Here is a 22456-nt window from a genome sequence, read left to right on the forward strand (position 1 = left end):
CTGCGTGTGTATGTTACGCAAGAGAGTTTTAATTTTCTTCGACAGAATGCTCCAACGTCGATTTTTGTTGCTTGGCTTGGTGTTGGAAGTGTTGGAGAGTCATCTCGTGAAGTTGACATCTCCACACGGAGTGGTGCGTTCGAGTTGCAGGGAGTTAACGAAGCTTAGATGTAACACACCTTTAGTTCAAGAGCGAGGGAGGGAAACCACATTGGGTTGGGGCTGGGTCTTTTGTGCGGGTATTGTGAGGCGAGGGAGCCGACCTTTGTTAGGAATGTTAGGAGCGAAAAGGACAACTTCATAGGGCCACTGGCCACTGAATCGTTTCCGAAAGCATGCAATGTAGCGAAAGAGGGCGTATCAGGATCATCTGGAGAACAACAAAATCTGCAAAGGAATCGTATTCGGCGACGGCCTAGGACGTAGGAGTCCCAACTCACGCGCAACTACAGACACAGGAAGAGAAGATGTGTACCGAAAATAGTAGACAGAAAGAAGAACCCCTTTTTCCCGTCCTAACGAACGCAGTTGGATTTCCAAGTGCGGCCAGAGAAAAGCATCTAAATCATCTCTAGAGTTCGGTTTTAATAAAAAGGATTCGTGGAACAGAATCTTCATAGACATTCAACCTTAGGCTAGGCTTAGGCGGTCGATGATAGATATCTCCTACCCTACCGCAGTTAGAGGTTTTGTTCGGTGTTGCGTAGTGGGGAGTCGTTTGATGAAGCATCGTTCGTTTGGCCGGAAACCACGTTAATCTCCTCTTTGAGATACAGATACTATGAGCATTTTGAGATAGATTTTCCGTTGGGAATGTGACGTGCATATTGTATTTGCGCGGGTTGTACGTTATATTGATCAGATCCAATCGGTGAAAGAAATCATTTTCATTATGTGTGTAAGTAACATCATTCCCATGTCATCCTTTTCAAAAATGTAGCTTTTGCCTAACTACTCTACTAGTCGACTGTTTTAGTTGTTTCGTGAGTTATTTAACACCATGTCACTATTACTCTCTGGGATGTCGGTGGTTTTGTCCTTTGGTGGGCGTACAATGTTGTCCTCGTTTTTCGTGGGTTGAATTTTCAATAGGTAAAAGAAGATTGTCCTCCGATAAAAATGAACTATTTGTTGGCTACCAGGTCCTTTTGGTGGAGGCGGATTGTTTTCGGTATTAGTTGGATTAAAATGTTGATAAACGAGATTAGATCGATGTTGGATGGCGAGTCGAGACCCAATCCTAGAAATATTTCGGGTACACGTTGAAGTAAGGGTTTCGGTAGATGTGAAGCGAAAAGCTTGAAGATGTTAAAATAAAATTAAAACCAATATAAAAAAGCCCCTCACTCGAAAAGCTCCACTAACTAGAGTGGTCCATCGGTCCATTGGTAATGAAGGGCATATTTGGCTTGAGAATGGAATTGAGTGTGGAAAAAGTAAAAATAATTGTACTTCCTTCTTTGCGATGCAGATTTTTTGGGGAGTGGTGACAGAAACTGTGGTGGCACTGGTCTTTCACTCGGCAGGACTCGGTATCGAATCTCTTTCGCACTGATCCCCTGAGAGCATCTATTCAGCTAGAACGGGTATAAAACCAAGAAATCAAGAAAGCTAGAAATGCGGTACGAAAAACCTCCCGAGATTGAGGTGCCTGCCAACAGATGAAGAGAAGAATCATTCAAACCTGCTTTTGCTATATAGCTGTTCATTTTATGCTGTAAATTCAGCAACTGGTATGCAACAGATGATTCAAACATTTTCCGAAACGCAAACGTCAAACTCTGCGCATGACATCGGTTTTCATCAGTTGTCAAAATGGCCTCCTCGGTCCAACCTGCCCGTCTAGTTCATGTTGAAAGTGCACACACAAGGCGATACGATATTTTCTAGCACCGTACGCTGTATTTATCGTAGCAAAAGTGTATTTATTTCGTGGTGCCGTTCGAAAAATTTAATTCCCTTCTGTAGTATCGGTAAAAACTAGGAGCGTCTTCCGGTCGGAGCATCTTTTCTACTTGTTGTGTGTGCAATATTCTGCCTCCCGGGATTTAAGGATGGACGCGTAAGTATCGATCGATGTGTGCGATTTCCTTGGAGAAGATGCGAAGGAGTATTTGCTTCCACCGGTTCAATTGCACCCGGGAGGGAGGTCCGACGCTCGTCTAATCGAATGCTGCAAAGCAATTTACAAGTAATGATAACGGCTGGATGCTCGTTTGGTATCATTTGCTTTCCACAGGCTGCTGGACGAGGTCGAATCGTTGGAAGCGATTCTGATGGAAGACGTGCATATCACGAAAACTGCAAGGTAAGGATGAAATTGGGCACATAGCCTCGGAACCCGAATCGATCACGCGACGTCTCTGTCCTTCCGATGTGAGGGGGTGTATGCATGCCAAATATTGCACAATATGATTATGCTGCTCATTGTTATTGCTTTTCTTTTTTTCCCCGCAATGGTTTGTGTCCACCTGAAGTGGATTTCCCGAGATGATTGAAACGACCGTGTTTCCGACCGTCGGCGAAGAGCTGGAATCACAGTACGTTTGCATCACACTGCAAGTGCTACCCACCGCCGGTTATCCGGATGTTCGACCGAACGTAAAGCTGAGAAATCCACGCGGCTTGGACGATAACATTATCGGACAGATCGAGCGAGCCGTACAGCAAAAGCTGACAGAATCGATCGGCCAACCAGTCGTGTTTGATCTCATCGATCTGATACGTGAACACTTGACGGAAAGTAATCTACCGTCCGGCCAGTGTGTGATCTGTCTTTATGGGTTCCTCGAGGGAGATGAGTTTACCAAGACGGTGTGCTATCACTATTTGCACAGCCACTGTTTGGCATGCCACATCAATGCTTCGAAGCGCAATTATGAGGAGGAAATCGAGAAGCTTCCGATCTGGAAGCGAAAGGAGGCGAAAGCGTTCCAGGCGCAGTGTCCGGTGTGCAGAGAACCGATAGACGTGGAGGTGGAACCGTTGATGCGCTGTCGTCCTCCGACGGAACGAGAAAATGCACCCAAGTTCCAGGTAACGGACGAACTGAAGTCGCTACAGGCACAAATGAACCGTCTGTTTATGCATCAGAAACGACGGGGTGGAATTATTGATCTGGAGGCTGAGGAGGGTAACGTTATTGCGATTGAAACGGAATCCCCGAATGGCGAGGTAAGTAAACTGGGGGAGAGATCCATTCTCGCTGGCACGTGTAAAATATACCATTTTCACCCCGTTTCGTTTTAGATTTCCAAAGGCACAAACGATGCTTCGATTGGCCCCAGTGCTGTAATTCCGGAGGTGAAAACGCCAGTAAGCAAGAAGCATGGTGCTACTAACGCACACACACAACAGCAGCAGGCCAAAGGCGGCTCAAGCTCAAAAGCGGCGAACAATAATGCTCGGCAGCAACGTAACGCGCCAACGTCAGCCACCACCGCAAACGGTGAAGCTAATGACGATCCGGACGCTTGTTCCGATCCGTGCTGTTCCGGTCAAACCGATCATCATCGCGGTGGAGGCTACCGTAATCGACGTCACAACAATCACCACCATAACCGGCACCATCGTCACCATCATCACCATCAGCATCATCACCACCATCAGCACCAGGGTCGGGGTGGAGGTGGTGGCGGCGGGGCAGGCGGCGCTGGAACTTCCACGGCGGCCAGCGGTGGGGCGACCAAAAATATAGGCACTCCCTGCGCATCCGATGCCAGGTGACAATTGTTGCCCCAGGAAAGTGATCCCCGCGCGATGCAGCTTAGTTGGGTCCGTCGGGAAGGATTGGATCCGCTGTACCGGCCACACGCCCGGTATAGCTCGCTGGAGCATGAGCAGTTGTGGCCGTGCGGTGCCCATCGCTACCAGCATAATCTGTCGAAGAAGCATCAGGGACAGGATGATAGCCACGCTATGAGAGCGATGCTACTGATATAACATTTAATCCAACGGAAACGTATGCAGATTCTCTTCAGTCTCCTAAATACTCTTACTCGTACCAAAATAATCGACAGTAACATGCATATTCGTAACACGGTCCGCATAGTTGCGGGCATTCGTAGACATTTCGGTCAATGTTGGCTCTCGGCAGAGATGGCGCGTCGTGTCGCTGGTGGCAGTAGGAGGCCGATTCACAGGATAGAACGAAGTCATCCTCGGTGTTACCCAATGTTGCACAATGCTTTTCTCCTACGGCTGAAACGATCGTGTGAATCGTTAAAATGTAACACTTTTGAAAAGACTTCCGTTCGGATATTGTTGGATCCGTTGCAAACCCTTCGGCGGTTCGTGGGGTGTGTTGCGCAAGGTATGAGAATAAGTTTCTGTATTCAGTTCAGTTTTTACTACACAGTAGTTTTGATGTTCTTATTGCGAACCCACCTAGATGTGCTCGATGTAGCGGTCCGACTGGCACGGAAGAACTATGTACGATCGTTTGGCGACTGCTGGATGCTGTGGTTTTCAAGACTAAAGACCTTCGTTCGAAGAAGTAATCTTTTCGTCGTATTATGCGCTTTATTTCGGTTTGTCAATATTTTTCCTTCAAAATCGGCTGTTTCCAGTGTCGAGGTGTCGATGATTAGTGTTCGAAAACGGAGTGCAAGTGGCGATGCGAAACGTGTGTATGCGAGAGAGGGAGAGAAAGGGTGTACGTGTAGTCAGTTTGATATTTTATTTAATACTGTGAAACTTAAGCATAACGTATGTGTTCTATAATTTTTGTATGTGCGAGACGACGATTTTTTACACTATAGGTAAGAATAATGTTAGGTTCGAGCGTACAGAGCTGGGTTATGGAGAAATAATAGGCGAAGCGACTATTCAGCAGGTTTCTCCGCCAATTACCAAGGATCTCTCCTGCACACGGTAGCGTTTAAATAATTTGAAAAGGACACAATTTTACCACCACCAAACGCGGCCGCAGCCGTGTTTCTGAGGGCAAATCGAGAGGAATGGATGTGTTATATTCCTGTGTTGTTTTTACTTGCCAAGAGTTTATTATTTAATTCCCATTTAATTGTGTACTGTAAACTATTTATTGCTCGCTGTCTTAGTAAACACTTATTTCTTATGAAGAAACGAACGGAACGTATCATGCGTGCCAAAGCCAGAACGACACATATGTGTGTGTGTATGTGTGTTGGATTTTCCTGGGTCGAATCGAAATGACGAAGAAAATGCTCCACATAAAACCGGAAATCAAATCGCACATGCTCACAGCCGTGAATAGCAAAATGGTATTGATTTCCCTTTCTCTTGGTGCGAAAAGTCCGAAGGGAGTTCGGTTCGGAGTAATTAAAAAAATCGACAGCAACAGCTAACCAACCCTCTGGTAGAGGAAGAACTCCATAAATCATAAAACTAATCTAAAGCAAAACACAAATTAGTGGAATACGCATAATCTTATCGGTACTAGACTAGGAGTAAAGGAAGTGTTGTGAAGAATTGAGCAGTTGGATCGAAACTCGATCGGGAGGTCCGGTTTGCCGGTGTAAACGTGAATTTAAACATAACTCAGTAAATATCCACTGTCAATAAGCACATAGAACGGAAACAAAAGCATATACACACACACTCACACACACACACACACACACACACATACCTAACGAAAATCTCATTTTGAGCTAAATATGCTGAAGACGAAGTAAAACTAAACACACGCACCTAACGATGTCTCCTGTCCCCAAGCTGATCACGATCGCACAATGTGCGACGTGAGGAAACGTATTCTAAGTCATTTGTAATTCCTGCACGTGAGGTACGGATCAGACAGGGAAAGAATTTCAGTGTCTGAGTCCCCTTTAACGGTCAACCAACCGATATGATATGTATGTTATCTCAAATTACAACCAATCAAAGGCAAACCGTTTTGCCCGGACTAATGGAACGGTGATACAGTGTTCGTTGGTGTGTTTTTGTTCCCTTTTGTTTGTGGTAATTTTCATGAAAGAACGCATCGTTATCCCTGGCCCCCCAAAGGAATGACTCACACAGCGAGCATCATCATCAACATTCCAAGGCACGTAGGGAGAATCCTTGCATTTCCTCACAGTGGTAGGAACAGTAATCTTAAAAGGTAGCGAAAGTTATTTCCATTAGGAAAAGCAATCAGTTTAAATTAGTTCACACTTTGCAGCATCGACCTTCCGGTGCAACGTTTCGATCGAGCTAACCGACAACGGTTGCGACATCAAGTACCCATGTGCCAACCATTCCAATCAGGTAAGCCTGCAATCGGGTGTCGGGCGAGGTGCGGCGAGGAGCGAATAACCTGTTTCTGATGGCTTTTCTCTCATTTTCTTTCGTAGAAGGCGAAACGGCTTTACCGGCTTTATTCGGGAATGAGTGGCGAGTGGCAGATCGCGAACAGCAGGGAAGGCAAGGAGAGGCCGAGAGAACACCCTTTAAGGGTCAAAACTGGAAGCCGCGGCGGCATACTGGTAGGTACGTTTACGAATTATTTCCTTTTCGCTCGTGCGCCTATCGGCCGTTATCTAAAAGCTCTTAGAATGGTAAGGGATTTCGTGCGTAAACTCCGCGACCTGCCCTTAAGGATTGCCCCGGTGCAGTTCGGCCGGGTATGACGCATCATCCCTTTCGGTCGCCATCCATGTTACCATCCGTCAACGACGAAGCTGCTCGTGTGATCGATCGACGGCCGACCCGCGAACGATCATGTGCGTCGGGCACCATGATTCATACGGGTGCACGCTTGTCCGTCGCATGTGTACGAGCGGCGGAGGAGGGACTCGAGTTGTTTCCGCGACATCGTCGACGGAAGAGAACGCACGCGACTTTCAGTTTGAATCTGAGCGCGGTTTTGAACGGTTCACTTGGGAGGTTGCCTTTGTCGCAGTGAGTGTGTGAGGATCGCGTTGTTGTGCTTGCTTTCCTGCCCCTGAGGTGGTGGCGTTTATTAATTGTGCTGAGCTAGTTAGTTGCCTTCGTGTGCATGTTGTACGGCGGTTTTGTTTTTGTTGAAAACGTATATCGATGAGTCGTGCACAAAACAGTTGGGCATTGGTGGCGTATGGCGTTGGTGAGGGGATTTAGCGCACCAAGAAGTGGGGGGTCGTAGCAAAACAAAGCGGACGGAGAGTTTCTAGTTCGATTCCGGAGTGGCCTAGTGTTTACACGTCTTGGGCGGAAAGTGTTTTATCTTATCGTGTTAGGTGTGTGACAACGTCGGACACGACAACGTGCAGCTTGGTGAGCTGCTGGTGTGATCGAAGAAGGGCTTTGCCTGTATCTGTCATTCACCGTTTGTATGGAGCATCGGTAAAAACGTTGGGACAGATAATCAGTACGTGTGCCGAAGCTGGGAAGTGTGTATTACACAATTCAGAATTTATATACTATTTTCAATCGATTACAGTTTAAACCTATCGCCACGATTTGCACGACCCAACGGCCAACGAAACGATGAGTCAAGCAGAGTTGGCAAACAGCATGGGCGCTGGTTTGCTAATTTCATAATTATTTGATTAATGGGAGCTTTCCATGGCGCGATCGCTTCCTACACACGACACAACTTGTGCTTGTGCTGGACGCCTGCAAAATGCAAATTTGTTGAGCGATTTGCGAACGAATGCATTGCATTAAGATAAGAACGGTTGGAATGCTCCAAGATGCTTGTGTCTTGCGTTTTGCCGTCAGTTTTTGTGTCCGTCCAGGCTGCTTATCAAACGATGGTAATGTTTGTTTGGATAGTTGGTAGCATCCAAAAACGATCTTATCGATTGCTGCTCGCTCACCCACTTGAAGTTGTTTGATTTAGTCGTGTAATAGCTACCAATTGCGTGTCGATGAAACGTTGGTGGGCATATGTGACCCAGATAGAATATCTTGCAAGTCCGTTTCAAAGTGAACGTTAACAGGTTATGTATTGCAGATTGAATCAGTGCATCAATGCCGCGTCGTGCCATCCGTTGAGCGCCACTCTCACAATAGACAAGAAGAAATGGTATTCCGGGAAATGGTTTCATGCCCTTGAGTGCTATGGGCGAGCGTGCGTTTATCTATCTTTGCACCGCGAATGCGAAAAGAGCGCGATAAGAAACCATGGCACCCCGTTTGGAAGCCATTCTTCCAGGCTTCGTCTGTCATCTTCGTCATCGTGGGCACATTCTTTTACCGGAAGGCCACCACAGTTCATGGCTCGATCCGAACGTCGTCATCATCATGATCATCACCCATCTGGAACGAAAAGGGCAATGAAACCGTGGACGGTTATTCAAGGATAAGGATTTTCATTTCGCACCTCTCCGGACCGTTGCCTCCGGGTGCCTCCGCTACGCCAACCGCCGATCAATCGATCGAATCGCGATCGCGCACAGCACAGCAAGTTGGTCCTCCAACCACGATCCAGCAAATCGAAACGGCGACGTGTAAATGGGTTGCATATTGCGTGCGCATGTTATTTGGCGCCTTGGCCAGCGTGTTTCGGTCACGAGCAGAGACGGTCGTTTGTGTGACCGGAGGGAAGAAACGGGTGATGGAGGTGAAGCGTCCTGTCTAGACGATGGCTTTACAATGTATTCCGCCAACTGAGCTGCATTTGCGGATGCACGAGTGTAACGAATACAACAAAAAATGATCCAAAGAATCGAAACCGAAAGCAAACATGATTAAAAGAAAAAAAAAATCTGCCTCTACACTACATGCAAGATTATTTCCTGAGGGTACTTCACAGCGTACCCGTGGTACCGATGACAGTTGGAATCTTGAATTGACTAGCGATCGACGCCCGTGTCCTACGGTGAGGTTTGATTAAGATAGAAGGAAGGTAGAGGAAGCATAATTTCGAGAGTATTCTACGAACGCAGGAGTGTCACAGTTTGAGTGTCTCTGCACTGTCTCAAGCATCCTTCCCTTTGACAACCCTGGCCGTGAGCTCAAGTTGAAGTTGCACCGTCTACTAAGCGCCATTCGGCGCGGTACGGTGAAACCGTTTATGCTTACTTAACGCGCATGATAGTGACAAGGCAAACCGGAACTCCGTCCGCACACGATCCGGAGTCCGGAGTGCGCTCTCCCAACTGCATCGACATTCGACCTGCAAATTGATTTATTGAGCAGCGCCCGTGCTACCAGACGAACAGAGGCTACCCAGGTTTTTGTGTGTTTGTTGAATGTCTGAATGTCATTCTTCGGTTAATCGCCCGGACCTGAATTCTGCTGGCAACGTTGGCCGAGACCAGACGTTTATCGTCTGGAATGTCCTGCTGAAAAGAGGCTGCAAAAAGGGAGGAAATTCCACACGCAATGAATTAATAACCAATATCCTCCATTGATTGTGCTGAACAAAGACGAGATCCGTCTGTTCACCGGCAGACGGGCTTAAATATCGCGCCAGGATCAACATCCCAACCGCGCGACGGATAGCCTTGGCAGCGACCTTCCCTGTGTCACAAAATGGTCGAACGAGCTGTAATCGTCGCGAGCCACAGAATGCCGTGCGTAATTAGATCGGACAGTTTTTGTTCCCAGCGTGGCATGTTGCCTCCAATTCCGTTTCCGTTGCGTTACGTTTGTTTGTTTGTGCGTAAATTAAAAGAAGCATTCCTTGTGTGCTTTCGAGCCGCGTGGAACGAAATGGGCAGTGATTGCGGTGATTAAATGATTATAGTGAAGCATCCTTACGGTTGTCAATTAAGGCGTTCCTTTCGGTGGTCCCGTGGAACTGCGTGAACCCCAAGTGGCGAGGGTAGTCTGATTGCTGGGAGGATCCGATCATTAACCGCGACGCACCAAGTGTAGCGTCTTATTTTCACCTTGATCGAACGCTTTGCTTCTGCAAACAGATCGTTAAACAGAGTGGAGTTGAATGATAGTGATAAGTGGAGCTGCTGTTGGTGGTAGGGCATTGATTAACTTTGCATCTTCAAGATCACCAGAGCAGTGAGAGCAGGCGATTGACAATGTAGATCATGTTACTCTTGTCCCTGCCCGCTAGTGTGACAGTCTCTGAGATCTCTTTTCCAATTACCTTGAAATTCCGATTCTAACCTTTGTGCTAACGGCTAACGACTACGGTGTCACAAAATGCAGAAATTCCAAACCCACCACCGCTCTCGAGACGTGTAGAAGCGGGTCAATCACATTCATCGGAAGAAAAGTATCGGTTTCGGTTCAATGAGTTCATTCATCCAACGAAATGCCGATGCCGTGACCGTCCGTGACACTCCGGCGCACGTGAATGGAGTCACGGAAGGCAAACATGGCGAGAGAGGAGGAGGAGAGGACGCTATCTTTGGGTCTCTGGAAATGGAACGATCGGCCTCCAAAAGTGCTACTGACGCCGATGACGACGACGACCGTGTTTCGATCGCATCGAGCGTTATGGGCAATTGCTGGCCAGGCGCCGGTCGCTGTCACAACCCGAAGCCGCCGAATGTCACCACGGTGTCACAACAAGAGGCTTTTGGGGGTCTCCAATTTCGGGGGTCTGCTCCATTCGGGCATGATTCACGCACTTTGCGGCGTTTGGGCTGTTCTTCCATCCGGTCCAGCGAAGGTCTTTTTCAGTGGTGTTTTTGGAACGGCATCATTTGTAGACTTCCTACAGCTCGATTTCTGGAGTCGCTGGTTGTAAAGTGTCTGTTATTGGGTGCTTACCACTGGGTGTTTTTGCGCTGGAAGCACCGTAGTTGAGTTCGATGTTTTTCCGCTGTTAGGCTCGGAAAGAAACACGGTGGACTCGTTGCTCTTACCGTTGGAAGGCTATCCGAAAAGGGGTGCCACGGAGCTAAAGCTCGTTCAAGTCTTTGTTTTGTGTTTTCTTGTAGAAACCGGTCGGCCGATAGGCAAACGATGACTAGACGACGCTCTCCATTAACCTCCTCACTAGCAACAACAACAACAACAACGGCAGCCATACGGCAGGTAGAGATTACCTAATTTGGAACATGGTTTATGATCTGCGGAACTTCGTATCGTGGAGGTTAACGCCAGGCACGATGTTTTGATCGTCAGCGGATATCGATTCCCCCCCTGTGGCTAGCCGCAGAGCGGAAGGGTAGGGCACTAACCATTTGATTTGTTGACGCGTGCATGTGTGTCAGATAATTATTCAATTATCGGGGTGTTTGGAACGGTGATTGACGCGAGGTTTCTCGATAGACGACGATAATGTCTGCGGTCGGTTGTCAACGCTTCCTGGCGATAAAGAGCCTGTCTTGAGAGTCATAAGGAAGATTAGTTCAGATAAAAGTGGGCGCAAAGATTGGAGAAGAAAGACCAAAAGCTAAACGATGATGGAGCGTGTGGCTGAAGTGGCTAAACTGCACACACCATACAACAATCCTTCTCTTAATGTCTTGGAGAAGCTGTAGTGGAAAAAGGGGAATTAACCTATAAATTACGTACGCCGCATTCCAATGCGGAAACTCGGCAGTGCCTATAGACCTTGTCCCTTGGTTAAGATCGCACGATTATAACTTCATTCATACTTCAGCACGGTGCATACACTTGCACACGAGTGAGATGACGTATGGTTCTTTTCTATTTGCGTGTGAAGAAGCACACGACCTCATCATGGATGTCTCATCTCCGGTCGGCAAACAGTGAGGTCCTCTGTCGGATCAACTGTCAGGCATCGTATCGTTTACGCTTAATACCTAAGATCAAGGCACTCACTAGGGGGGGAGATCGGAGCAGTGCACTATTGTGCGCTGGCCCCGAACCGATCGGCGTCGTTAAAGAACCCACAACCGGGAGGGCGCCTTCCTGGCCATAAGGCACGCGCTCGTAAAACGGCGCCAAACAAACCGGTGTGCCGTTGTCGCGTTTGGTTTATGTTGACCACGACACATCGTGATCGAGCAATTTATCTCACACGCACGCTGCCTTGTGCCTGGCCAACCGGCAGAGCGGCTCGTGCGACCTGCGCGCTGAAACTTGACACTGGGCTGTCTTGATCCCCCGGCCAGCGGTGGTAGGGCCACGGTTCTGCTGGAAGAGTTGGTGGAATTCATAATGATCGTACATACACCCTCGTAAAACGGAATGGAATATGAGCTGGACGAGAGTGGTGTACGGGCAGGGGTGGAAGTGAGCATATTTGGGCATAAAAACCCGTTTCCAACCATCATGGTGGAACGAGCGCAACCACGCTTCAAGATGATGTGTGTTGTGTGGCGGTGGTAGCGTCGGTCAAGGTCAGGAAGAACCAAGTGCTTGAACTCCAGCCGTCGGGTGATCCGCTCAGTACTCCGCCAAGCACGGAAGATCGTTTGTTTACATTGACGTGTCGCATCCATTGAGTCGAGAAGGCATCAAGCGTTGGTATGGCGTCGGCGTTACCGCTGTCGGTCGTACACCGAAGCGGGCACACCGTCCTTGGCCGTCCGCTCGCGCCCTTTTTCGGGGAGTGCTGAAGCCCTAGAATAAGGTGACCTTTTTTGGGCACTCTCTTCGCGACGGGAGCGTCCTTCCCTCTGTCTTGCGCCGGTCGCATCGTTCGGTCATTGCCATGGACGTACCATGAAGCACTGGAAGAGAAGGGACCAACGAGCTACGAGCTGATCAAACACCCACGACACACCTTTAGCTCGGTCGGTGTATTAGAACCGGTCGTGTGCGACTGTACCGGGGAGTGTGTTCCACTGGCTCGCGGGTCGATGTTGGAGCGCACTATCGGAGTTTGTGCCGCTCGACAAACGTCGTAGCTCAAATCTGGATCGCTTTATAATTGCGCACTGCGACGAGTGTCCGGACCAGGAAGTGGTCCGATCAGCCGGCGGCTGGGATGGCGGGGAGAACTCATTAGAATATGTGAAGTTGCGAGCGCCGGGTTCTATTAATCTCCACCGACCGTTTGTCCAAAAGGGGGATTAGGTTTATGAGATGTTGGCTAGTGGACAGCCGCTTGGAGATGTGATGTCGGGCCCGCATTTGCTTTGCCTCTTGATTACTCGTCTTCGTCGATCATCGGATTGTCGGTGTTGTTTGTGCGCTAAGCGCCAAGTGGTGATGTGTTTCGTTTGCAAAGACCGCGGTGAGTTTTGATAAAGAAATGTCCATATTTGGATCGACTGGCTCCAGTCGGAGTCGTTACGATTCCTCCGAAGTGGTGTTTTATTAGTCACGAGTGTCAAGTGCAATTTTATTGCTTTTTATCGAAGTTCTAGATATTGTTTATATATTGTTTTGTCCCCAGGCTTGATCTCGTCAAGGACAACCTAAGTGTGTTCCCACAACGAATCGTATGCTAATGGCCGCCGTTTAAGAACGGTTTCCAAAATGGCAACTTGATTGTGGTGATATCAGCCAGAAGAGCGATGGTGTTGTAAGTGGTATTGCATCGTAAAAAGAGCTTCAAAGTCTATCATCGATCGAATATGAAACAAATTTAAATGTTCAGATACCTTCACGTATTGGCGCATCAAGCTTTTAGTTTAATGTGGCTTGGCTTTAAGTCATTAGGCTCTGGCCGTGCTAATTGGTCAGAAAAGGACATTCGTACATTGTTGTGGCTTGCATCCCTTCCGGGAAAGGAAGCGATCATTTGTTTTAATTGGCCAGCGATCAATTATTCGAACAAACCTTATCGCTAATGATCGCCGCTTTGTGAGCACTTTGCGGAGTTTAATCAGTCATTTGGCATGCAAATTACATGTTGCGACTATTTTTGGTAGTGAAAAATGAATTCTAGACATTTTATTTGGCGTGATCATCAATACAGGTAGTGTTTTCTTTTTCTGCTGTGGATTCTTCTATAAGCCCTGGTTGGAAGACTCTCATTTGTCATGGACAATAGCTACCATTTCCCTGTGAGCTGCACTGTCACCTGGCCAACCATTTTACTTTATCTGGACAGGTTAGCCAATACCGTTGTGGAATAAAAACATGATCAACAAATTGGGGACAGTTTCCTCAATTGGAAATGGCCAGTTAAGCGATTGATTGTCGTTCGATCGACAGTCAATATTAAAATGCTCCCACGCACCTGTACACTGCTTCTGCCGTGGTCGTCGTCCTCGGCCGACTACTTTCTTCGGCCGCTGTGTGTCTTTTCCATGGACGGACATTAAAAATGGCGCGACGTGACGATCTCTCACATGATGGCGACTAAAAAGCACTCAAATAAATGAATCGTTATGTTCATCGTCCCGACGCCAGTCGGACGATCAACATTATTCTGGCGATCATTTATTTTGGCACGTTGTGAATGGGATCGCTTTTGGGCTTGTCTCCTTCGCCTTACCAGCCCGAATCTGGATCAGCCCGTCCCTGGGTGAAAAGCCGTTCTGTGCAAATTGCCATACCGCAAAGGAGAGCAAGCCAGCTATTGACATCTCTACAGCACGAAAGAAATCACGTTTCATCGCTAGTCTTGGGGTTTTATTTTGCGCAAGCACCGAAACTGGTACGCACACGGGCGGGCAAGCAGATACACAGGCGGTGAGTGAGTTTTATAATCACCCGGCCCCGTGAGGCGAGCTGAGCGCGATTGCGTTTGATTGCGATTGTTGCGATTGTCGCCGCGGCGTAGATGCGTGGGAGGAAATGTTGGACCTACGGATCGGGAAAGCGAACCCCGATCAGGCGCTGCCACCGGTGTGCGAAATGGTGTTTAGCAATTAAGAAGCGTTACGCTCGAACACACTTCATCCTCCAATGTGCCGGGGGATGGCTTGCGACTGGACCATCCCTAATATGGTGACACTGTCGCGGTGGTGGAACTAATCAGCACGCAAAAATCAAACATCGAAATCGGGCGATTTGAGCGCTCGGTGCTGGAAAAGGAGAGAAAGGCGATCGATACTGTCCGAGAACGCGACCGTTACCATCTCCGTAAGCGGCAGAACGTGATTCACCGTAATCTGGGTGTCTTGAGGACCAGCAAAAAAGTGTGGCTAAAATAGGTGAGAAGGGTGAGAAATAGATGATGTTAAGTGCAAAGATTAATTACATTGTCCGGTAGTCACCTCCCCAGTGTTCTACCATGGCTAGCGGCAACACAAACAATATTTGAATATCGAAGGATTAAGAACTAGAATTAGAATTAGAATTAGAACTTATCCGAATTAGAACTCCGCTGACAGAGGCGACAGCGGCGCCGGACTTCACACGGCATGGCCGGGGTTCAATTCCCATCCAGACTGCCTCCCCCTACGTAAGGCTGAATACTTTACTACGGGTAAAATTAAGTCACAGAAAGCCAGAAATGGCAGGCCGAGACCGAGACCTCTCGAGGTTGTAGTGCCAAGGAAGAAGAAGAAGTTATATTTTTGTAAGAGTTGTATGAAAAAGCTTTTCCATAGTGTCCATCGGTTGCTAAAGGTTCTGTTTGTTCTTCTCTGTTGTATGTCTTAAAGGACATTGTAGCATCCTCATTCTCTGAAACACATTTTCTGTTCTTTATAGTCCCATCTACGATTACATCCATTTGAACCTTGATTTTTTTTAAAGGATTACTACAGGTTTTATGATGGCTAATTGTTTAATCAGTGATGCAAGGTGCTTTGTCTTCTTCTCGCTTTATTTTGTTTATCCTTGAGACCTATATGATGCCTACGTTATTCAAGAATATCAAGCCTCGTGAGGTTTATTTATCTCCGAATGACCACCATCTCCTCTAGAATGCGATATGTAGCTCATCACGAATTAGCTCGATTAGTTTGTAAACGATCTACAGCGACCTGTAAAATCCAAACTAGCACAACGACCAGCTCTCAACGGCTTTGATCGATCTCGACGCCTGCAGTTAATTTCATGTGCATTCAGCATTGCTCACGGGAATTATCGTCTGTCATAAACTATCCATCAAGCGCATGTAAACCGTCGTGAAACCCTATCGTCGCTATTCATGCCAAAAGCTGCACGTGCACGCGCCTGCATTTACACCATTGTTTTGGTTTGAGATGTCTCGTCAGCAATGCACGGCGCCCTTGCCCACTGTGACATCATTCTCATCGGCTATGGCTAAAACTGCACACCCGACGCATGATGCCCCGTTTATCTAGTGTGTGCTGCAACTATTTGGCGTTGGGTGCCAAACAAATGTGCATCCACTAGATAATGGTGGGATAAAATGTGTGATGTTGTACCTGTGCTGCGACCACGTGCCATCGCACATTGTAAGAGGGCGAATTTAATTGGTTAATCATGTGTGATTTCTTCATTCATTCTTTCCCATTACCACCGAGCAGCCACCGTGTACCAGGTACCATATTCCCCCCCCACAGTATCAAAAAGCAGAAGAACAGCAAGAGCACTGTGGCCCAACTGTGTTGTGACTGCCGATTTCTGCGTCTTCTATCGTACATCGAGTGTGCAGCCCCACCGCGAAAGACACAGAGCACACTGGCACGGCATGCCAAGCAGTCAGTGTTAGGGTGTCGCTCTGGCCAAAGTAGTTGGTGGTTTCAATCGGGTTCAGTTTTCGGGATGCGTTCGTCGGACAATGTGCTGGTGCGTGGACGAGTGCGAATAGCTGACTAGTGAAACGCGCGCATAGTGGTACAGTGAATCAAGCAGAACGTTTTTTAACCCATCCGCGACGAGGGTTTAATAGACGATAGTCATAGAGACAGAGAAAGTGTGTAGCTTGAACTGAACTACACGTTGCAAGTGAATTGCGTGCAATCGGAACGACAGTAAACATCTACTACAATCAATCGACAGAAGCACGTGCTGAGAACAGGAACAAAATGGCAACATTGCTGAAGAACGTTACCAACAGTATATGCCATGCGTTCAATGCTTTGCAGCAGAATCGTGATGGATTCGTGAGCAAGTCTAAGCTAAAGGTGAGTTCCATACTGCAGAAGACTAGCTTGTCCCTACACCAGTTGTTTTGGAGAGTAGGCACGACCTCTATGTTTGTTTGTATTAAGAAAAAGCTTTTTTCCCATCGGACCAATCCGTGTGATCATCGAGCCGTGTGAGACGGTTGGATATAAAATAGTAAAATATTCGAAAAAAAACAAACGCCCGCTCGAACGCAATTTGCCACCTCGTAGGATGCCACCTTAAAATGACCCACGAGGAAGCAATAAAAGTTCACTCACAAATACGATCGTCTATGAAGTGGGCCTAACGGTTTTATTGTCCATTCTATAACCGAAAGAGCTTCCTATTTTCCTACGAGCTTTGCTTTAAACCTACCGTTTAACACCTTTAATATTTTTAGAATCGCTATGAGCCTGTGGTTAATTGCTTCCTGCTTTTGCTCCATCCCCATTACAGGTGCTAACGGCAAACATCGCCACGCTGCTGGATCTTTACGGTGTGGAGCGTGGACTGGATCACTTCCGCTCGACGGCAACACTGAACTTCGAGCATTATCGATACTATTTGGCGCAGGAGGTGTTTGCCGGTGTGTCCAACGAGCTGCCACTGGCGGCATTGCGCAATTATGAAACCAAAATCGATGAGGTGAGAAACAACTGGTGGTGTGAGCAATGATCGCAAGGTAGCTAAATCCTTCCACTTCTTCCTATCGAACAGGTCTGCTGGTTGGTGTGTCGGATGAACTTTCCGGCGAACGATCAGTACTACACGGAGGAGGCCGTTTACAAGCTGTTCCGCATATTCTGTCTGGTGGCCGATCTATCCACCGATGCGTCCGAGCCGGACCTGTACGCGGTGAAGATTCACCCGATGGAGGCGTTCATCATCATCAAGCATCTGCTGAATGCGCTGGGATTGAATTACGACGGCGATGGCAAGTACGACTACCTGCGCACGTCCGATCAGTCGCTTGAGTTTGGTGAGTTGCTGGAGATGTTGCGCTTCAAGAACTACGATAAGGTGAATGATTACCGCGAGTCGATCTGCGAGGCGATCGGCGACATGTACCAAACGTTGATCGAGGACGTCATCAAGAAGGGCTACCTGTTCCGGCGCGGGTATGTGCTGCCGACGTTCCGCGAGTACTTCTTTGTGCTGCAGCCTTGCGAGCTGTCGTACTACAAACATCCAGCAGATAGGGAGGTTTGTGGCACGATCGTGCTAGACTCCCGCTTCATGGTGAAGCCGGCGGGTAATCCAAGCTCGGGCAAACAGGAGAAGGTACAGCGCTTCACACTAGTTTCGGGCGACCGGACGTATGAGTTGGGCACGCCCGATCACAAAACGCGACTGCAGTGGATCGCGGCGCTGCAGCTAGCCATTACGTACTCCACAGGACGCGAGGGCTTCCAGCGCGACACGGTCAACAGACGGAAGCAGCAGCGCGAAGCGGAGCAGCGCCGTCGGCGTGAGGAGGAGCAACTGCGCAGTCAGCATCTGCGCCGGTTAGAAGAAACACACGTGCAGCTGGAGCGAGAGAAACAAGCCCGACTAGCGGCAGAATCGCAGGCCCGCCAGTACGAAGCCGTTGCGCGGGAAGATTCGAGACGGGTGGCCGAACTGGAGGACGTTAAGCTGTGTCTGGAGAAGATGCTGGAGGACGAAATACAGGCCAAACGAGACGAGGAGATTGTGCGTGCGTTACAGGCGCGTGTGCTAGCTGAGGAGTGGGAAAAGCGCGAAGAGCTGGAACAGTTGCAGGCGGAGCAGAAGAGTCTGCTGGAGCAGGAGCGTCAAAAGCGGATGGAGTTCGAGCATCGGCAGCAGGAGAACGAACAGAAGCTGTTCGAGGCGGAAGGTATGCTGAGGCAGCTGGAGGAAGAACGCAAACGGCTCGATCGCGAACTAAAGCTGGCCCGTCAGAAAATACAGCTGTCGGAGGACAATAAAGGCATTGTGGAGGCAAAACTGCAGGTTAGTGGAGCGGTGACTCACCGTGAAGGTGCAATTACTAACATCCGGTTCGTTCCTTTTAGGCCATGTCACCCACCTACCGGACCAGCGCCGGCGAGTTTATGATCCGCCGTACGCAATCGTTTGTGGCCGCCGATCGACCTGTGCTCGTAGCCGGTACCAGAGCATCCCATCGGTTTAGCTAGAGTCGAACCGCAGTCATCCGCCACGATCCGGAACACAGCGATCTGGCCGGGATCGGTTGCGACATAACTTAATAACACGCTTCGTTTGTACTGTATGAGTATTTGTATTTTACGGTTCTTAGTTTTCTGTAAGCACTAATCACCATTCCACACCACTACGTTGTAAGGATTTATTTAATAAAAAGCTAAATGAAAAGATCGGCAAAAGACTGGCACTGCTTATGCGGTGTTTCGCACCATGGAGTAGATGTCGGACGATTTGGCCCGAACGCCCCCCAGCCGCTCGTTGCGGATTGCATTACTGAGATTGCCTTCGATGCAGGTGACGGGACGGCACTGCTGTCCGCCGGTTCGGAAACGGACCGTTTTCCTCGTTCCTTCCTGGACAAGTACCTGCTCATCGATGCGTACCAGCTTCTCGATCTTCATCGAGGTCGGACGTTTGGTGAGCAGATCGACGTGCGATTCCACCGGTCCGCCACTGTTCATGTTCACCGTGACGAGGTAGTCCTTGAGGTGTGCCTTCAGCTGCTCGTTTCGGTCGATCAGCTGCTGCTTTTCCTCGCGCAGACAGGCCACATCGATGCGGGCTTTGTTGAAGCGCATCCAGAAACTTTCGAACAGTTCCGCCGTGTCGAACACCTCGCGCTTGAACTTATCCATCGTTGTGTCGGTGGAGGGCAAGGCGACGAGTGTACGATCCGCGACAGGAAGCTCCGACTGTCCCGGAGTCTCTTTGGGCCTCTGGACAAATGGTAGCAAATCTTCCGATTCGGTTTCGTACTTTTTGCAGAAGCTTGCGATCTGATAGATCGATTTCACCTTCTTGAGCATGCCTTGGAGATGTTTGATGGCGTCGTTGCTGTACACAGCGAGCGTTTTAAGCTGTTCTTGGTCGAGGCGCGTACCGAGTTCCATCTCTTGCTTGAGATTTTGTACCCGGTGCTGTAGTTCGGCCTTGCTCTTTTGCATCTGTTTCATGTTGAACTCGTGCTCCTCTTTCAGGGTGGCCAGCTTGAGCCGAAGATCAGCAATTTGATCACTTAACCGGGCGACTTCGGCGTAATGGTCCTGGATGTTTTTCGTGTCACTCGAGTCCTGATCGCGCAGAGTGTTGTATTCGTTCCGGTACTCTTCCGTGTTGCGGAGGTAGAGATTCAGCACACGCTGGAACTCTTTCCACAGGCGTTCCATTTCACGCTCACGCTCTTTCGTGATCATTTCCAGCTTCAGTATCATCTGGATGGATGGATAGAAACGTAAGGTGGAAAGTTTAGAATTGGTAATACGACAGGTACAGCGGTTTGATGCGAGGCCGAAGTCAATTAGAATGTCGGCTCTGAATCAAACGTGCTGAAGGTGCTCCATTGTTATCGCTCATGATGACAGCGCAATTGGTCGTTTATTGTGTCAAAATCGGGTTGACCAGATGGGTATAAAAACTGATGCTGACCTGAGGCGAGTAAGTAGTTTTTGAGATATTTAGTCACCAAGAAGTACACAGATTCTCGGGACATAACCGCACAAGTACCTCCGCGACATGTTGGAAAAGCTTTAGTGAGATCGATGGAGCAGCGATTGTGGTGCGTTCGTAGGGCGGCCACCGTTGGCGTTGCAATAGTGCTTGTGATCCTTGTGTTGAGCACGTCCCGGCCAGTCGAAGGCTTACGCTGTCGCACAGGCGAAGGTCCGAGCGCGGAGGATGTGAAGCGAATCGTGCGGACGTGCCTGAACAAGATAACGAATTCTGGATCGGAGAATCGAACCAGCGATGAGTATCCGGACTACGATTCATCAGCATCGGACGAATCGAATGAGGACAAAGACAACGATGACGGTGGAAGACAGAACGCAAACAACAGACAGGGCTCGAAGCAGTCTCAGTACGACCGGCGATACGATGGAAATGAGCGTGGAAATAATGGACGAACGAATCGACCGGAGGAAAATGGCAGGCGGCAGCAGATGGACCGAAGAAACCAACGGAATGGCGATGACCGACGTTCGAGAATGGGAGATCGGAATGACGAGGAGCAACAGATGATGCGTGACTACGGAAGAAGTTACCGCCGACGCAAACGCCAACAGTACTACGGAGGTCAAGGTACGGGTTCCGGCTCTGGGGGCGAGTATTCAAACTATGGACGTTCTCCTCCACAGTATGGCGAAGCCGTAGCTGGCAATGGAACTCGCGGAGGGAACTCGTCATCGCTCGAACGCGACCGGGCCTGCCTGATGCAGTGTTTCTTCGAGGAGCTGAAAGCCACCAACGCGGAAGGTTTCCCCGAGAAGCATAAGGTACTGCATGTCATCACGAAGGACATCCGGGAGCACGAGTTGCGCGAGTTTTACGTCGATTCAATACAGGAGTGCTTCCACATGTTGGGGCTGGACAATCGGCTGAAGGACAAGTGTGATTACTCGATGCGCTTTGTGACGTGTCTGAGTGACCGGTTCGAATCAAACTGTGACGATTGGGATACGGTAACATCCGCCATGTTTTAAAGGTAGACGGTTTTTAGCAGCACTTTAGACACTTTTATGTAGTCGCTCCGTTAGATTTAGTAAACTTTTGAACTATGCAAAGCTTCAGTGTGTTGAGCCAGAGTAAGAAAACATACCGAGTTCTTCAGCTCGTCCTTTTTGAGCATGTGTTCCTCATCGTTACGGAGCCGATCGGTGCGTGCCTTCTCCGCCAGACCGTAGAATACACATTCCAGGTCCTTCTGGAGTTCGAACTTCTTCGATTTGTATAGCTCCATCTCGCGCTCGTAGTTTTCGATGACTTCCTTCTTATCCAACTCGTACAGTTCCATGAGAAAATTGACACGATCGTTGTGAATACCTGGACAGGAAGGTCGATACAAGCAAACATTAATACAAGCAAACGAAACATTAATGAGTTACTATTAGCGGGACCCGTGTTCTACTGACGTATGATCTTTTCGACACGCTCCATATGCGCGTGCAGCATGGTGGAGTACAAATCCTCAGACTCGTCCAGATCGCACAACAGCCGCTTGATGACCGCATTCTTGTTCTCGATACATTCGGTGCAAGTTTTCTCCACTGCCTCAACTTCCTCCTTCAATTCTTTGCACTTGATGTTGCGCAAAATGGAGCGCCATTCTTGGTTGATTTTAGCCAAATTAAGACGGGCGAAAGCATCCTCTCTTTTGAGCTTGTTCTGAAGAGAAACCAGCATATGTTAAGCATAAGCATTAAGCATTTTAAACGTTTTATAAGACTTCTTGCCGTACTTTCATAAACGTTGCTATAAGTTGTTGCTTGCGGCGCCGTGCCTCTTCCTCCATGTCGGCACGATGCTGCAAATATCTTGCCCGTTCTTCGTCGGACATTTTGGCAAGCTTGTTTTTATTTCCTCCTTTTTTCTTGCCCATGTTTTAATCGTTTTATTCACTTTGTTGGCAGATAGAAAGAGGATTTGTTCGGCTTTGGATTAAAACAACACGTATCGTTGCGGTTCTGCACTGTACTGGCAGTAAAGTAGGCGAATTGTTTATTTGATGACAACGACGAACGGTGTCGGT

The 22456-nt window shown here is 48.5% G+C and overlaps 4 protein-coding genes across 11 annotated transcripts; 3 read left to right on the forward strand and 1 right to left on the reverse strand.

Annotated features, from left to right (window-relative positions):
* The first annotated feature begins 1737 nt into the window (after positions 1 to 1737).
* On the forward strand, positions 1738 to 5902 carry LOC118508399 (E3 ubiquitin-protein ligase RNF25). Its single transcript, XM_036048161.1, has 4 exons — positions 1738 to 2062; positions 2240 to 2308; positions 2478 to 3174; positions 3250 to 5902. Exons 1-4 carry the CDS (start codon positions 2055 to 2057, stop codon positions 3724 to 3726), a joined length of 1251 nt encoding a protein of 416 aa, XP_035904054.1. The 5' UTR covers positions 1738 to 2054; the 3' UTR covers positions 3727 to 5902.
* Positions 5903 to 5955: 53 nt separating this feature from the next.
* Positions 5956 to 19112, forward strand: LOC118508397 (differentially expressed in FDCP 6-like). 8 transcript variants are annotated; one of them, XM_036048155.1, is made up of 7 exons: positions 5956 to 6085; positions 6146 to 6231; positions 6318 to 6453; positions 16164 to 16763; positions 17203 to 17391; positions 17464 to 18720; positions 18783 to 19112. In XM_036048155.1, the coding sequence occupies exons 4-7, from the start codon at positions 16665 to 16667 to the stop codon at positions 18903 to 18905; spliced, it is 1668 nt and encodes a 555-aa protein (XP_035904048.1). In that variant the 5' UTR covers positions 5956 to 6085; positions 6146 to 6231; positions 6318 to 6453; positions 16164 to 16664; the 3' UTR covers positions 18906 to 19112. The 8 variants fall into 8 exon arrangements, with proteins under 8 accessions (XP_035904048.1, XP_035904047.1, XP_035904044.1 ...); XM_036048154.1 differs by having other exon boundaries at positions 6318 to 6449; XM_036048151.1 differs by lacking the exons at positions 5956 to 6085; positions 6146 to 6231; positions 6318 to 6453 and adding an exon at positions 6705 to 7312.
* On the reverse strand, positions 18965 to 22403 carry LOC118508398 (dynein regulatory complex subunit 2). The gene is made up of 4 exons (XM_036048160.1): positions 22166 to 22403; positions 21840 to 22092; positions 21527 to 21750; positions 18965 to 20144 (listed from the first exon to the last, which is right to left on the reverse strand). Exons 1-4 carry the CDS (start codon positions 22304 to 22306, stop codon positions 19125 to 19127), a joined length of 1638 nt encoding a protein of 545 aa, XP_035904053.1. The 5' UTR covers positions 22307 to 22403; the 3' UTR covers positions 18965 to 19124.
* LOC118508406 (general odorant-binding protein 71) lies at positions 20375 to 21647 on the forward strand. The gene is made up of 2 exons (XM_036048170.1): positions 20375 to 21009; positions 21066 to 21647. Exon 2 carries the CDS (start codon positions 21141 to 21143, stop codon positions 21408 to 21410), a length of 270 nt encoding a protein of 89 aa, XP_035904063.1. The 5' UTR covers positions 20375 to 21009; positions 21066 to 21140; the 3' UTR covers positions 21411 to 21647.
* Positions 22404 to 22456: the final 53 nt, after the last annotated feature.

Source organism: Anopheles stephensi, chromosome 2 (genome assembly GCF_013141755.1).
Source record: "Anopheles stephensi strain Indian chromosome 2, UCI_ANSTEP_V1.0, whole genome shotgun sequence".
In the NCBI taxonomy this organism is placed as follows: domain Eukaryota; kingdom Metazoa; phylum Arthropoda; class Insecta; order Diptera; family Culicidae; genus Anopheles; species Anopheles stephensi.